This window comes from Aethalodelphis obliquidens, unplaced genomic scaffold (assembly GCF_003676395.1).
Source record: "Aethalodelphis obliquidens isolate GAN/ISIS:26980383/991018 unplaced genomic scaffold, ASM367639v1 scaffold37, whole genome shotgun sequence".
Classification (NCBI taxonomy): domain Eukaryota; kingdom Metazoa; phylum Chordata; class Mammalia; order Artiodactyla; family Delphinidae; genus Aethalodelphis; species Aethalodelphis obliquidens.
In genome coordinates this window covers 14,299,123-14,316,823 of record NW_020837981.1, presented here as the reverse complement: position 1 = coordinate 14,316,823, position 17,701 = coordinate 14,299,123, and the positions used below count along the sequence as shown (strand labels likewise).

General features: G+C 48.2%; 2 protein-coding genes across 2 annotated transcripts in view; both read right to left on the bottom strand.

The window, feature by feature from the left end:
- Positions 1-525: 525 nt before the first annotated feature.
- On the bottom strand, positions 526-16,614 carry NPFFR1 (neuropeptide FF receptor 1). Its single transcript, XM_027129615.1, is given in 5 exon segments — positions 526-4,670; positions 4,672-5,331; positions 8,550-8,649; positions 15,220-15,591; positions 16,605-16,614. Coding segments are annotated over 5 exon segments (1,347 nt in total). The 3' UTR covers positions 526-4,465.
- The window catches only part of LRRC20 (leucine rich repeat containing 20), an 84,658-nt gene continuing 82,379 nt past the window's right edge, over positions 15,423-17,701 (bottom strand). Inside the window, exon 8 of the mRNA XM_027130007.1 lies at positions 15,423-15,534. The gene's annotated coding sequence lies outside the window, so the exon portion shown is untranslated. The remainder of the gene's footprint in view (positions 15,535-17,701) is intronic.

Genomic DNA, 17,701 nt, shown 5'->3' with positions numbered 1-17,701 from the left:
AAATATCATATAGCCATACGATGGAATACTACTCAGCAACAAAAAGGAACAAACTACTGATTCATGCTGCAACATGGATGAAACTCAGAAGCATTATTCTGAGTGAAAGAAGCCAGACTCAAAAAGCTACACACTTGTTCCAAGTATCTGACCTTCCAAAATCAGATGAGTAGTTATCTGGGGCAGGGAGGAGGGGAGAGGGTTGACTACAAATTGGCACAAGGGAATTTTGGGGGGATGCTGGAAGTATCTTGATTGTAGTGGTGATTACACAACTGTATACAATAGCTAAAACTCATCGAAATGTACAGTTAAGATGGGTGAATTTTATTGTATGCAAATTATGCCTTAATAAAGCTGTTATAAAATTTTAAAACATATATATGCATAGAAAATGATTCCATACTTATCTCTTATGGTGGGATTTGGGTGCTTTTTATTTTCTTCTCTTGCCTTATCTAAATTTTGTAAAATTTCCACAATGGAGTATTTGTGTAGAGAGAGAAAAACACCAACAATAAAATGCCAGAAACATAAATAATTGGCTTGTTCAACAAGAAGTCTATTGCTGATTCCATATTGTTTGCTTGCAGTGAAGCCCATTTGGGTCACCTCCTTCTCATCTATCTTTCCTCAGTGGCACTTCTGAGGGCTGAGCTGAGGAAACAGATGCAAAAAGGTACAGAGCTTAACAGCAATGCTTTGTCCATCCAGCTCTCAGTTTGGCTGTCACCTGGATTTTTGGATGAATACACAGAAGACTAATGATAGGGGGGCTGTCATCCTAGTGGCCAACTCTGTCCTCCATTCCAACCTAAGTCAACTCATGTGTCCTCCAGGCCCCAAGAGAAAGTCCTCGGCAGAGGGCTGGGCAGATTATGGTTTTCGGGGTCCAGGCCGGGCATCTGCCTCCAGCTCACATTGGTCTGTGGAGTGCTGCATGGTCTTGGTCAAGTCAAGAGGCCATTCCTCAGGTGCAGACCCACGATTAGAATGATCGCTCATGCTGCAAACGGCAGGACAGGACGCGGAGTCCCTTCAGGAGCTTCGCTGGGGTGGGGACGCTCAGGGTCAACAGGCCTCTGGCCCTTTTCCCCTATCACACATCCAGTTCATTTCCAAACGTGCTGCCTATGAAAGGGCAGTCACCTTAGGCGACCCAACCAGCTTGTAGGCAAAGGATGGCACATGGGGTGAAATCCATATTGCTTGCCCTTGTGTGCCTTGGGGTAACCGGGCAAGGCCCCTGACAGGGCCCAGGTGTTTGTTGGGTCACAGGATTCCAGCCAGAATAATAAACCTACACTTATAAAAATACCTTCGTAAAATATGACCTCATGGAGGGAGCATACAATTTTCTAGCTACTCTAGTCAAGAAGTAAAGCCCAACAGAAGCTCAGAGCAAATGGGGTGGGCACAGGGGAATGAGACAAATCATAGCTTTCCTTGAGCCTCGGCTTCATCACCCATAAATGCCGAGATGGGAAAGATCCTGGGTCCCAACCTGCGGCATCTGTCCTCAGGGCTCACACACACCCTATCTTCAGGAGCTACTTCCAATATCTTAAAACTCCACACATTATTCACAACAGTCAAAATGAGGAAGCAACCCAAATGTCCATCGATGGATGAATGGATGACCGGCATATACATATAATGGAATATTATCCAGCCTTTGAGAGGAAGGAAATTATGCACCTACTACGATACGGATGAACCTTGAAGACATTACGCTAAGTGAAACAAGCCGATCACAAAAGAACAAATCCTGTATGATTTCACCTGCATGAGGTACCTAGGGTAATCACATTCACTGAGACAAAGTAGAATGGTGGTTAGCAGGGGCAGGGAGGAATGGGGAGTTATTTAATGGGTACAGAATTGCAGTTTGGGAAACTGCAGTTTCCAGTTTCTGGAAACAGACAGTGGTGATGGTTACACAGCAATGCAAAGGCACTCAACGCCACTGAACTGTACACTTAAAAATGGTCACATGGTAACTTTTATGTTGTATATATTTTGCCACATACACAAAAAACCAGACATTCCACAGGAACCCACAAGGCCTCTCCCCTCATGAAAGCATCAAGTCATGCCTGATTCAAATCAAATCTGAACCAGCAGGCATAGCCTTTGACAGATTTTTTTAAAAGAAATAACAGTAACAGCAAATATATGCATTATGGCCTAGTGCAGGCTTTTTTTGTTTTGGCAGGCCCAATCTTTCAAAGCATGGCATCTTTGGGGGGAAGTAAAACAAAGGGGCCTTGATAGAAGTTTGGCTTGGGTGAGTGCCCTGGTCTCCCCCCAGCTGTAAAGGCTGTGATTTTGTGGTTGGGGAGACCATGCTAAGGGAGAAACACACACCAGAGGAGAGACCAGACAGTGTCTCCCAACAGATTTCCCCCCTGCCACAGGGACAAGCATTTGGGTTTAAGAGGGCCCTTTCTCTGGTCTATTTTTAGAGCCTGGAGTCAGAGTTCTTTACAGCAAGCAGCCAGGAATCCTCTGGCCTATGTGACACAGAACACGGATACAGCACCAGAAATGGGGCCCACACACGCACTACCTAATGAGGGACAGGATGGCACACCCTTTCCTAAGACCCGCATCCATCACTCCCAGACACCTTGACCAGGGCGGGGTCATGACGGATCTTGGCAGCCTGCTCAGTACATGGGTCATAGAGAGCATACACAGAACAGCTCAGGCCAGATAGTACAAGAGTAAATACAATAGACTCTCATTTCCCAGACCAGGAGCTTGAGGGTGGGGATTCTGGTTCTGTGAGCATTCTGGTTCACCATCAGGCAAAAAGTCTTTGTGGGAATTTCCGGCTCTCCTCCCCAATCCACCTTCCTTGAAAAGAAGGAAGGGGCGTGGGAAGAAACCAGAAGACAAATTCTAACCCAAACCCTGCCCCTCTGTGGCTCACATGGTCCCTTTGAGCCTCAGTTACTTTGTAAAACAGCAACATCTCCTTCAGCCTCATTTGTATGGATCAGATGAGACAGTGTCTGGCGACATGCTTGGAGAACACACTGTACAGTGGCTTAGGAATTTTCTTCTGCCCCTACATCTAGTACTTAGAATGGAGTAAACAGGGTTAAGTCTTAAGTCATCGTGTGTCGATTAAGGAGACTACTGGAGCCTCAGAGTCACATTCTCTGCCCTGGAAATGTTTCTTTTTTATTCACTAAAATTCTGGCAGCAGTGCGTTTTCTATAGAGATGAGGGGGAAATACCCAGTTAACTGCAGATTACTGGAGCCGTGCAAGGATCACAAGGTGATCCCAATTCCTCCCACCTCCTGGAGAGAAGCCTCTCTCTTCAAGGTGATGCAGATATGCTGGGTGAGAGCCAGAGCAAACAAGGGATGGTCCCCATCCCTTTTTAGGGCACACAAGTTATCCATGCCAGGGAGAGGTTTAGCGTTTGCCATCCCAGAGGCCCCAGAAGACACCATAGCTTTGGTTGGCCAACTTCTCCCCTGCAATCCCCTGGAAGGAGCAGGGGAAAGGCCTTGCAGCTCCAGTGAGCAGATGTGTTTCGGAAGGCTGAAACTGGGTGCTATGCCCTCCCTTCCTCCTGTCCATGAATAAATAAACTGATGCTTCTTGTGGCCTTGCAGCTGCCTGTCGCACTGTGAGCTCTCACCTGGGCCGCCGTGATGGCGGTGGGCCCTATGGGTAGAGGAGGGAGGACGGAGACCCACCCTTCTCTGGGCTCAGACCCAGAGTGCCTGAAACTGATGCAGACTCCCCAGGGCTAGTTCCGCAGCTGCTCAGACATGACGTCCTGTAAATGGTACTTTGGGGAGAAGAGAATGGCCCTGGACACTTCCTGGAACAAACAAGACAAACCTACACAGAACACACTATGTTCTGGGAAGGGATCAGGGGAGTGGCTTCAATCATACATACAGGACACCAGGATGTGGACACCAAGCATCCGATGGACAGGCCAGCCTTGCTTTTCGCTTCTTCCCAGCTGCCTAATTAGGATTTCCACTTTTCACTGTGTTCACCTTCCGGGGGTCCTTCTGGAGACAGCTGGAGATGGTCAAAACCATCAGGCACTGGAGGCACACAGACTCCTGTAGGGTTTCCAGCTGAGACTGGGCTAGCCGCATCTCTTCTAACCTCAGTTTCACGTCTTCAGAAGGGGGATGAAAAACCCCTATTCTGAAAGCGTTTTGAGAATTCAGTGAGATGATGCTGGTGGCTTCTACCACACAGAAGGGTTTTCGGGGAACAAGGCTCCTCTCCCCTTACCCTCCTTTGCCTCTGTCTGAGGGGGGAGGTGGCAAAGAAGATTCCACTAGCAACTAACTGCTCACTGTCTTGTATTTGAGAGGGAGGCACATGGTACCCTCTGCTAACACCACACCAGGCCGCTAGCATGCCTGGGTGTCACGTGTCCAGCCGGGGCCCTCGGGTTCAGGGTCCGGCCCTCCATGTCCCACTCAAACGCCCCAGGCTGGTATGGTGAGGGGTGTATGGGAAAAGCCGGGACCCTCGGCGGCCAAGCCAGGGGGGGCCACGTGGCCACTGTGCAGCTGGAGGCGGCCGGGCCTGGGGGTCCCGGTGCTCGAGCCCGACTCGGAGGTTAGGCCCGAGTCGCTGGGCTGCACCTCCACGAAGACCTGCGTGCGCAGGAGCCCGCTGGGACGCCTCCCGGTGGCTCCCCCACGGCGGCGGGCAGAGCTGGGCGCGGAAGGCGGCCTGGAAGCCGCGGCGGAAGTTCTCGTTGAAGTAGCCGTAGATGATGGGGTTGGCGCTGCTGTTGAAGAAGGCCAGCCAGTGAGCTAAGGGGAAGGCGTAGACGGTGACCAGGTGCAGCTGCGGCTCGCTCAGCTGCCCGTAGTCGATGAGCAGCAGCAGGGCCCAGAGAGGCAGCCAGGACAGCGTGAAGAACAGCGCCACCATGACTAGCATGTGCACCACCCGGGCCCTGCGCCGGGCGCCGCGGCCGCCCTCCCCCGCCGCCTCCTCGCCGGTGCGCGCGGGCCCCGGGGCCTTGCACAGCTTGCGGGCGATGCGCGCGTACATGACCACGATCAGCGCCAGCGGCGCCAGGTAGATGTGCGAGAAGAGCACGGCCGTGTAGACCCTGCGCATGCCCTTCTCGGGCCAGGCCTCCCAGCACGAGTAGAGCGGGTAAGAGCGGTTGCGGGCGTCCACCATGAAGTGGTGCTCCTCGCGCGTGACGGTCAGCGTGACGGCCGAGGGGCACATGATGAGCAGGGCCAGGGCCCAGATGACCGCGATGGTGACCAGCGCCTTCCGCAGGGTCAGCTTCTCGCGGAAAGGGTGCACGATGCAGCGGAACCTGCGGCGACAGAGGAAAGAGAAGCAGGGGTCTGGGCGGGTCCCAGGGGTCCCAGTGGCCCCACGGATGAGAGCCATCCCCGATTGAGGGCGGAGGGCTGGGAGCGGGGTAGGGGCACTCCACCTTCGACCTTGCACCTTAGGTGGCATCAAAGAAGGCTCAGATGTTAATTAAGTTCGTTTGCAAGGAAACTGGTTTCTCACCTGTTGGGGAGTCAGCTCCTCGGCTGAGTAGCCACGCAACAAAGGCAAAAGGAGGGTTTTACAAGAGCTGAATCCTGTTTGTGCACTTCGGGGGATAAACATTAGCTGGCAGGTGTAAGGTCGGATCTTAACAAAGGGCACCTCGAAACAGGAAAGCTTCAAGTGAGCTTTATTAGGGAGCGATCCAGGGCGAGGTTCACTGGTCCGAGAGAAAGGAGCCAGAGAAGTCGCACCCGGGCGAGGGTTGGGCAAGATTTTATAGGGGAAGAAGGGAAAGGGGTGTGGTGAATCTGGGAGGGCGCAGGGTATTTCTTATTTGGTGGTCTTTTCGGGTATCCTGGGGGACCGTTAGTCCCGCCCCTCGAAAGGCGGGAAGGCTGGGCCGGGTGCAAAGTCCGCAGGTCAGTTTCTGGAACTGGGTGGTCCGGAGAGTTTCGGTCTGATGCAACCTGTGAATCTGATTGTGTTCCCCTGCCTCGGGCCAGTTGGCCTTACATCCCGACATCTTTGGTGTAATGGGGCGGCGTTCTGATCTCTGGCTACTTCATGCTGAATGGGGGCGTCGAAAAGGGAGTCGGGCGACCAGAGGTCCGAGGCTTAGAGGAGACCAGTGGGGGGTTCTGTAGGAAGCAAGGTGTAAGGGCCGAGGAGCATTTGGTTTGTGGCCACCCGAGAGACTTCCTCCACGCGCCTGCGAAGGAACCTAAGAAAACAGGGAGCGAGTGTGCTACGAAGAGGGTGCAGTCCGGGTTTGAAAGAGGGGTGTCAAAGAGTCTCTCTCTTGGTGGTTTGAAGGCTTCTATGACATGAGGGCAGGAATGGGATGGAAACCCCCCGGTGCCAGAGATGGGCAGGAGGGAAGCCGGGTTCAGGTGAGGGGAGAGATCAAGAGAAATAGCTGGGTTTTCAATGAACAGTAGGTGGAACTCCTGGATGCGGGAGGGGCCCAGGAGGGAGAGAGACTTGTGGCCTAGGAGGTCGACCAGCCGGTGGGAGGAAAACACGGTTAGTGAGTGGGTGGGCCAGAGTCAGTTTGAGTGTTTGTTTGGTCAGTTCAGCTGCTGCTGCTAGGGCCCAAAGGCATGGTTGCCATCCCCGAATGGTTGGGTCTAGCTGTTTGGAGAGGTGAGCCACAGGGCGGTAGGAAGCCCCTACAGGCTGGGCAAGGAGTCCAGTGGCTATTCGCAGGTTGCAGAGCTATAAGTCCGCACATTCTGTCCTTGAGTAGGCCGATCGGGTAGGTGTATCAGAGAAAACAATTTTTAGCTGTTTATGGCTTCTCCAGAAAATCTTGGGGGTTCAGGTGTAGAGTCTACATGACAGGTTGTCCCTATGTCACCTTGGCCAGCGTCCTTCCAACAGTGCCTCCACAGAATTAGGACAGACCTGCACCATTTCCTCATTAGGATGTCTCAGCAGTGATTATTATTACACCCTTAATTTACATCTGAGGAAACTGGGATTCAGAGGTAATAAGTAACTGGCTCAAGGTCACACAGCTAGCAAGTAGCAAGGACCAGCCTTGAGCCCAGATTTGTGTTGCTCCGCTGTGCCATATAAACCTGCAGCCGGAAACCCTCACTGTGCATTAGGCTCTCCTGAAGCATTTAAAAAAATACCTGTGCCCAGTTCTCCTGGTCGAGGATGCCAATCTGATTAGTCTAAGGAAGTCATGGGGCAGTTTAGGAGCTGAACCTAGACTAGAACACAGGCCTAGAGCTGACTCCCAGCCATGTTGCTCTTTCTACTTCAGCAAACTGTGTCCTGCTCTCCCGACTCCCCACCCTTTCCCCGGCCTGACAACACTTTCTACTTTCCCCACAGCCAGTCTCAAGCCTTGTTTTCTCAACCTACCTGACTCTGGCCTACTGGTCTCATAGCATCACATACTTAAGGAATTGCCAGAGAACAAATAATTCTTAAAGCACATAGTACTGGCTGTAAGTGCAATAGCACTTAATGGATGGAGGGGAATCCTGGGGCAGACCAGGAAGACTTCCTGGAGGAGACAGGAACTTGAAGAATAGTCCAAACACTACTGGGAGACACTGCACACTCACCTATCGTTAACGATGACAACAAAATGAAGATCAGTGAAGGAGGCCTTGCAGACAGGAACCCAGTTCTATCTCCCCAGCTGCCTACTTCACTGGGTCACAAAAGGCTGGGTTTGATGAGGGCCAAAGTGGAGAGAGGATGAAGACACTAGATTCTAGAAAGGGTGGAGCCAGTAGGTGCCCATGTTGGGAAGCAGACAAGGAGGAGGGTGTGGGTGTAAGGAAGAAATAGAATAATATTAACAGCTGACATTTGGTCTCTGTGCCAGGTGGTGTGTATCAGCTTCACAAACAGAAGTTCACTGAAGCCTCTCAGCCACCCTGTAGGATATTTACCATTTTACAGATGAGAAGACTGAGACTCAGAGCAGTTAATTGACTTAACCAAGGTCATGCAGCTAGGCAGCCCTCCAGCTTACCTGCCTGCCTCCCTTGCCCTGGGGGAAGTGCCTGGAGTGAACCCTTATTGAAAGGGCTCACTGAGAGGGAGGATGGAGAGGAGGACCTACTGCAGTTGGGTCGGATGTGTTGCCGGCAAAGAAAGCCTCCTTGGTCCCTGGCTCCATTCCATTGGCAGACCCATGCTTATCAGAGAATCTGATGGAATCTGAGGCGGAAAGACCAGAAGTAGCTGGACACAGTGGAGATGGGGAATCAGGGACCTGCAAGGAGGCCTGCTGCTCAGGAAACAAGGACTGCCCCCAAGCTCCTCTTAGGGCCCAGGAATCCCTCTTAAACCTCCTCAGGAGCTGCCTCCGGGCCTTCCAGAAGGAGGTGGCAGTGTCCTCTGCAGTCCCCCAAGTCTAGAAGGCAGCCAGCCCCACAACCCTTGCCTCTGTGGCTCAGGATTCAGCCCCACCGACCACAGAGCAGCCCCGGCCTCCTGGCAGGCCCAGAAGTGGAGACAGCAGCTTGGCCTAGTGCCAGGCCCGGGATAACCAGACAGGAACCTTCTCACCTTTCCACGGCAATGGCCACCAGTGTGAAAACAGAAGCTGACACGGACATGCCCTGCACCAAGCCGCTCATCTTGCATGTGGCGTTGTCGAAGGGCCACCCTGCAATGACAGAAGCAACCAGAGTGAGAGATGCCTCATTCGCAGAGAGCCGGAGACGTCCGGCCATCGGGGCCAGTCTCCTCTGGCTTGCATCTTTCCTCCATGTCCTGCCAGGTCATCATCCTGCCTCTGCTTACACACTTCCAGGAGTGAGGAACTGAGCAGCCAATACCACCGTGGACAGTCCTATTAGAGACAGTCTTTATACTGACCAGCGATTTCTCTCCATGAACTTTAGATCCATCCAGCCCTGCCTGGCTTTCTGCTCCCATAGGCCTGTTCCAGGTTCTAGGCCAGTGGTTCTCAGCCCTGGCTGCTCACTAGAATCAACGGAGAACTTGGAAAAGGACCAGTGCCCAGGCTCACACCAGACAACCGTATTTTCCAAATCTACCCAGGAGATTTGAGTGGCAGTCAAAGTTGAGAACCACTAGGACAGATCAAGCCTGACTGTCAGGCAGGGGGAGGTATAAGCAGCTCTAGCCCCTCCTACCTGATGTCCTCACTCTGATCCCCAAGCTTCTGCTTTCTCATGAGATCTGGGTCCCACCTGCTCTCAGGACTAGTAGCCAGGTCCACATCTTGGCTACCTGAGGCCGTGTGTTGGTAACTGCTTAGTGTTTCTGCCCCTCTAGGCCTGGGGGCAGGGCGGGGGGGCCCACCTTGTTCTTATCTGTTGTGCCTGCAGCAGGAGTCATCTTCCAAGGCTGGGGTCTTCTTTCACCAACGACCTCCCCCATGTTGATTTTCTGCCTGAACACTTACTAGATGCCGAGCACTGGCTCACTCAATCCTCACAGCAGCCCCATTATTCTCTCCTTTTTACAGATGTGAAACTGAGGGGGCGACTAATTGACTTACAGTCTCTTTGTCCCTAAATCACTATGGATTAGTGGTGAGAGTTTGGTCTGGGTGCCAGGGAGTTTAAATGTCATGGAAAGTCAAGATCGCTGTAGACAGCAGCCTGATAGACATGAAAAAAATGTTCAAACCTCATTCATAATTTAAAAAATGCAAATGATATTTGCTGTAGAGAAATAGGAGCTCTCAGACATCGGTGGTGGGAATGAAAACCGGTACAGTCCTTCTGGAGGGGAACTAGGCGATGCCTAACCTCTGCACTTATCTTTTGATCTGACAATCTCACTCTATCCTGAATATACACCTCTGATGACACAAAATACATATGCACAGAGTTATTCATTGTAGCATTGTTGTAATTGCAAAATATCAGAAACAATCGAAATGCCCATATAAAGAAGTTGTTGAATAAACTATGGTACATCCACACAGAAGAGTATTATACAGCTGTAAAAAAGAATAAGGAAGACCTCTATGAACTTATATGAAGAGGTTTTCAAAATATACTGCTAAATGCAAAAAGCACAGTACAAAGAGTATCTATAGTATATTACCCTTCATGTAAGAAAGAAGGGGATATAGGAAAATATACACTTATCTGCTTATTTGTACAAAGGAAGTATAGGAAGGTAGATCAGAAAATAACGAGATTGGCTACCTATACAGGGAGGCGGTAAGAATGAGGAAGAATGGGTAGTAGAGATGACAGAGGAGTGACCCTTCTCTGAGTATATCTTTTTGTATGGATCTGACTCCTTAGAATTATGGCAATGTTTCACATCTTCAAAAAATAAGTTAATTAACATCAGGATGTGGGGGAAACCCAAAGTGGGACACAAACAATACCAAATGAACCTAAGTGCATTACAAATGAATAAAATAACCACACTGAAGGGGAATGGGGAAGCAAGAAACTAACCTCAGTAACTTTGGAAAACAGTATTTTGACCGTATACTATAAGATTACAAAAAGAACTATACACGTACACTACACTCTCATTAATAAATGTGTTTCTCACAAGGGTATGGGTTAGCAATACTGAATCTACCTTATGTGTATACCAAGATGGAACAAATAAGTAAATATATTGTGGATAAATAGAGTTAAATTTCTCACTGTTAGAGAAAGAAGTTACAGGTGAGGAAAAGAGGAAAGTTAAAATGATCCTGTAATATTAGATTGGAATCAGAGGCATAATAGTTTTCAATATACATACAGATGGATAGATATAGAAATAAAGATGCACATGTTAAGTATGTGTGTGTTAGCACACATATATTTCCTAGCTCTGTCCCTCGAGAGGGCCTAGAAGCAATGAAACCCCAGTGCCAACGGTCACATCTAGTGCCAAGGTCTTGGTTTCTAAATGTCATTCTCCAATATAAGGAACCAGACCTTCTTAGAGAAATTGTTGATTGATTCCAGGGCTGGAGCAGGGAACATACAAGGTGAGCCTGGAACACTTTATGGTGCCAGAAAGTAAGGAGAGACTAAAAAAAATCCATGGTGGCATGTCAAAAGGACACAGGAGCCAAATTGAAAGAGCTCCCAATAGTCAAAACTGGGGTCAATTTAAGCAACAAAATAATGGTAAAACTGGGTTATAACCCATAGAGTAAAATAAATGTAGGGGGAATGATGTTAAGTAGAAGATCAACACTGAGGAAATATAACAGTAATAACTGTTGCAGGCAGGAACCATCCAATGGATGCTCTTAGTGAGTAAAAGGATAGTGAGAAACAAGGCATTTGCATAGTCTCAAAGCACCTCCCTATGAGATACTTATTAATTATAAAGGGGAAAATGGTAGCTTTATAATGGAAAAATCTGGCAGACACCACATTAACAAAGTGATCAACATCAACACCACCATTAATACGTATTGATAGTGTGTGCCTTATCAATATGTCTTCTGTAGTATTCTCATCAAATATGCATAAACTAAATCTAATTGTAAGAAAACATAAGGCAAACCCAAGCTTCTGGGGTTTCTGCAGAATAACTGATCAGTATTCTTCAAACACGTCAAGGTCAGGAAAGTCCAGAACCAAGGAACAGTCACAGGTTGGAGAAAACAAACAAACAAAAAACAGATACAATGTATGGCCCTCAGTTGGATCCTGGACTAGAAAAGGACTCCAGGGGACTCCTTTGTGGGGAAAGGAGTGAAATTCAAATAAAGTATGCAGATGAGTTAATAGTATTGTATCAATGCTAATTTCCAGGTTTCAATCATTATACTATGGTTATTTAGGATATTAACATTAAGGGCAGTTAGAATGGGCATCATCAGAAAATCTAACAAACAACAAATGCTGGAGAGGGTTTGGAGAAAAGGAAACCCTCTTGCACTATTGGTGGGAATGTAAATTGATACAGCCACTATGGAGAACAGTATGGAGGTTCCTTAAAAAACTAAAAATAGAACTACCATATGACCCAGCAATCCCACTACTGGGCATATACCCAGAGAAAGCCATAATTCAAAATGACACATGCACCCCAGGTCTTCCCTGGTGGAGCAGTTTAAGAATCCACCTGCTAATGCAGCGGACACGGGTTCAAGCCCTGGTCCGGGAAGATCCCACGTGTCGGGGAGCAACTAAGCCCATGCGCCACAACTACTGAGCCTGCCCTCTAGAGCCCACGAGCCACAACTACTGAGCCCACGAGCCACAACTACTGAGCCCACATGCCACAACTACTGAAGCCTTCGTGCCTAGAGCCCGTACTCCTCAACAAGAGAAGCCACTGCAATGAGAAGCCCGCACACCACAAAGAAGAGTAGCCCCTGCTCACCGCAACCAGAGAAAACCGGTGTGAAGCAACGAAGACCCAACACAGCCAATAATTAATTAATTAATTATTTTTAAAAAGACACATGCACCCCAATGTTCATTGCAGCACTATTTACAATAGCCAGGTCATGGAAGCAACCTGTGTCCATCAACAGAGGAATGGATAAAGAAGATGTAGTACATATATACAATGGGATATTACTCAGCCATAAAAAGGAATGAAATTGGGTCATTTGTACAAATGTGGATGGACCTAGAGACTGTCATACAGAGTGAAGTAAGTCAGAAAGAGAAAAACAAATATCGTATATTAATGCATATATGTGGAATCTAGAAAAATGGTACAGATGAACCAGTTTGCAAGGCAGAAATAGAGACACAGATGTAGAAAACACAGGTATGGACACCAAGCAAGGAAAGCAGGGGGTGGGGGGCGGGTGGTGGGATGAATTGGGAGGTTGGGATTGACATATATACACTAATATGTATAAAATAGATAACTAATAAGAACCTGCTGTATAAAATATAAATAAAATAAATTTAAAAGAAATAAAAGCTTAATCTCCTCCAGGAAAAAGAAAATAATAATAACATTAAGGGAAGGTAAGTGAAGAGTATACAGGAACACTCTACCATTTTTGCAACTTTTCAGTACATCTATCTAAAATTATTTCAAAATAGAAAGTAAAAGAAAGCAAAACAAAACACACCCAGATTCAAAAGGCTTCATACTGTATGAGTCCATTTATATAATATTCTTGCAAAGGCAAAACAATATTTTCTGTCCCTACAGGAAAACAGACCAATGGTGCCAGGGAGCAGAGGGAAGAAGCAACTACAAAGGAACAAGGGGGAGTTTGGGGGGGACAATGAAGTTGTTCTATATCTTGATTGTAACTACATGACTGTATATGTTTGTCAAAACTTGTGGAGCTGTACACTAAAAAGGGTGGGTTTTTTGTATGTTAAATTATACCTTAACAAAATATTTAAATGTAAAACATGCACACATGTATGATGCACATTTTGTAAGAATGCATGCAAATCACAAACATTACATTTAATAGAATGTTTGCCTGTCAGTGGGGGAGGGGGTTTGGAGTGGGGTAAGGGTACAGAAGGGAATGAATAAAGATACACAAGGGGCTTCCCAACACGGTGAAGTCACATAGTGCCAGGAACAGTGGATGCGAATAATTCAACTCTCTGCACCTGAATTCAAAAAAACAGAAACAAAGACAAAGAAAGAAAAGCTATGTGAAGTTTTCTTTTCTTGCAGAAGATTCTATTAGAAACAACGTAAATACCCATCAAAAAGAGATTGGTTAAATAAATTGTAGTACATCTATACAATGGAATTCTAAACAGTTGTAAAAAAAGAATAAAAACCTCTTTCATTTATTAGTATGGAGTAACTTACTCTATGTAAGTTAATTTTAATGAATCCTATTTACAAATTACATTTTTAAGCAGGGAAAAAGTGAAGGTGCAGAACTGACTGGTTAGAAAGTTAGCATTTCCTTAATTTGCTTGTACTTATATAAAATATTTTTGGAAAGTGCTTGTACTTACACCAAGTATTTTGGGGAAGACATACAAGACACGGGCAGCATCAGTTCCCTCCCAGGAGAGAGCTGGAAGCCCAGAGCACAGAAGTGGAAGGAGCACTTTTCACTGGATACCTTTTGTTAGCTTTTGACCATTGAACCATGTGAATGTGTTGTCAATTTAAACAATTTTTTAAATTTACACATGTGAAAAGGACCGGCAGACACCACCTTAACCCACTAGTGACCTCACCATATCATTGTTAACTGGTGTGTGTGTGCGTGCGTGCGCCTGTATGTGTGTGCACCTCTGCACGTGTGTGCATGCATGCATATGTTTGCCTATGTGTTTTGGGAAGAAGGATGCAGTTTCTGTTCAGCAGCCCTGAAAGAACCTGGGATTCAGCTGTGATTAAAGATCCCACCAGGCACAGCCAGTACAGCCGACGGGAAGCTGGCAGCCCCGGCTCCACTTTCTGGGTCCTGGAACCTACAGAAACATAGGCTGCTAGTCCCCCAGCCTCAAGTCCGCTAAGTCACTCCATATGGGGCTGTCCATTTGAATCCTGAGTTCCTGGGAGCTCTGAGCTCAGAACCTGCAGGCACAGACCTCTAGGGGTCTCCACAGCTCTGGAAACTAGTCCTTCCCACCAGTTAGTCTGTGGAGGCTTATTCTGAAGTAAGAAAGGTAAATCACAGGGGAGAGAATAGATGACGGTAGGATCCTTCTGATATCTGCAGGATGATAGGCAGGAATTTAGCGTTCGGCTGGTCTAGTTCTGCTTGGATCCCTTCTACAAAATCCCTGCTAAACAGCCATCCAGTCCCTACTTAGACACTCCCAGTGACAGGGAGCACAATACCTGTAGGAGAGAACACTCTTTTGTTGGAAAACAACTCAAATAAGTTTTTAGGTCCTTGTTCAGAGGAAACCTGCCTCCCTCCCGCTTCTTCCCGCTGGCTCTAGTTCTGCCCAAGGGAGCTACCTGGGAGAGTAGGACTGAACAGTGTAGTGGTTAGAAATATAGATGTGTGAATGTGGGACTTGACACTTAGCTGTGTAAACTACAGACCTGCCCCTTAATCACTCTGCGCATCCGTTTTCTCATCCATACATTGGGGGTAACAATAACGCATACTTCATTGGGTTGTTGTGAGGATTAGTTAAGATCATGCAGGAAGAGTAAATCACACAATGCCTGGAACATAGAAAATGATTAATTCATTACATCTGTTATTTCTAGTCCCTCGGCCACAAGGCTGTCCTGAGATTGTGAGACAATGGCATCTCGGCCAAGAGACCAGGCCAGCCATGATTTCAGGGGTAGGGGTACTCCCGCTGCCTCTAGTGCTTCCACTCACCAGTGATGAGGTTGTCCACGAGGGTGGTGGGCATGCAGAAAATGCCCACCAGCAGGTCGCTGACGGCCAGGTTGAGGATAAACATGTTGGTGACGGTGCACATGTGCCGGTTCTTGAGCACAATGAAGCAGACCAGGGTGTTGCCCACCATGCAGAGGAGGAAGATGAGCGCGTAGGCCACAATGAACACGGCAGCCACCAGGGAGGAGTGCTGGTAGTAGGAGGAGAAGGTGAGGTTTGCAGCAGTGTTGGCCTCGGCATCACTCCCATTCTGGCATGGGGGCCGGCTGCTGTTGGAAGGCTGGGAGGGCTCCCCTAGGAGCAAAGGAGCACACGGGTCAGGACCCCAGGCGAAGAAGAGATGACAGACTTCTCACCGCTGGCGAGATCCTTCTGCGCTCCAAACCCTGCCCCTGCCCTAATACTCAGATCATGTACTCAACTCCAACTGCAACTGGATGCGCTGATGCAAGACTTCTCCCCCACAGCCACTCAAACCCTGATCTCACACCTCCCACCCCGTCTTGTCCACCACTCATTTCATTTCCCAATGTTGGCTCTTCTCCATTTGCAGACAATCCCCCTCTGCCCCATCTAGCCTCCATCCTTCTCAGCCCTGCTCTCTGCCCCAGAGGCTGACTTCTCAGGACTACATTACATCAGGACTGTATGACCCAAGTTCCCTTGCGCTCTGGGCTGTTTGCTTGTTTGTTTGTTTGTTTACTGGTGTATAGTTGATTTACAATGTTGTGTTAGTTTCTGCTGTACAGCAAAGGGAGTCAATTATACGTATACATATATCCACTCTTTTTTAGATTCTATTCCCTGCCCTCTGGTTTTTGACTGGGTTCAGCCAATGGGAGGCACTGAAGGAGCTTGAAGGAATGAAGGAGAGAGAAGTCAGGGTATTCATCTCCTGACTCCGTCCCTGCCTGGACCAGGTCTCCTGTGGGGCTGTCTTTATGGGCACAGCTCCTGCTGGGTGACTCCTCTCCCACGGCTCCAGCTCTTGCAGAGCCACAGTGACACCGTTCCCTCTCTGCACTGACCGCTTCCTGTGACTGCCAGTTGCTGGGTGAGTCACCATCCCATGCTGGTTCTCCTGCCTTCCACTACCCACTGTAAAGTCTCTCTATTAAACTCTCTTCTGTTAAATCCTTTCTGAGTGCACCACTTGTTTTCTTCTGGGATCCTAACTATTAGACCCTCAAAATCTTTGCTATCCCTCATCATCATGTCCACAGAACTTTAGTTGGGGAAGGCAAGAAGGCCGTAGAGGGAGAGAGAGCAAAAGGGGACTCTGAACCAGGGCTGAGGATCAAAGAAAGCACACGTTAAATTCTCCAGAAGATCATCCGAAGCCAAGGCCACCACCCATCCTTTACCTCCTCCCATGGCGGTATCAGCTGCCTCATTTGCACAGCATTTAACAAAGCGCTTCCGTGTCTATTATTTGATCTAAGCCTCCCCGTTACCCCATGAGGTAAACAGGTTAGGTATTAGCCCCATTTGAAATGGGAGAACTGGGATCAGAGGGGTTCCCAGACTCGCTCAAGGGGACACAGGAGTCTGCAACAGAGTTGGCCCTGCTCCGTGTGTCTCTAATTCATCCCAGGCTTCAGTGTGTGTCTCTCTAGACACGTATGGAAGGGAGCGGCAGAGTGTCCAACCACAGCTCTTCTGGGAAGTCCCTAGTTATGGTGACTCATGATGTCGTCTTGTAAACTCTCCTCCTGCCTTCCTCTGGGACTGAATGTGGCCTGTTCCAGGAGATGAGGAGTCTTTAGGGGAATCTTCTGTTGCATCCAGAGCTCAGCCACTGGCCTGGAGGACGGCCAGAGGCTTGGGACCTGGAGGCTAGAAAGACCCTGGGGGAGCACAGGCCGATGACCTGGCACAGTGGGGACAACAGGGACCAGCAGGTGCAGCGGGGCACTCAGGAGGGGGGTGGAGGGACTGCCGGTGGAGGGGGAGAAGCTGGAAGTTTTGGGTGCACAGTGAGAAGAGGAAATGATATTCCCCTGCTTAGGCCCTCCAGGTGCAGCCAGTAGTACCCAAACATCTTTATTTTAATATGTCAAACACGTACAAGAGAGAATGTAATAGTGAATATATACAAGAGTATATAGTTTAATGAACCATGACAAGAGAGAAGAGTATAAAGAACGCCCATGTATACATCGTCCACCTTCAACAATTACCAGCTCAAGGCCAATTCTGTTTCGTCCATACCCACACCTCTCTTTGGATTATTCTGGGGCACAATCACATCACTTCCTTTCATTCATAAATATTTCAGCTTGTATCTCTAAAAATTAGGACTCAAGAAAAATCCATAACCCAGTATCATTATCACACCTAACAAAATTAACCATTATGTCACAGTATTATCAATTATCCAGCATTCAAAATTCCCTCATTGTTACAGAATTTTTTAAATAATTGGTTTGTTTGAGTGAGGATCCGAACAAGGTTTCTGTTT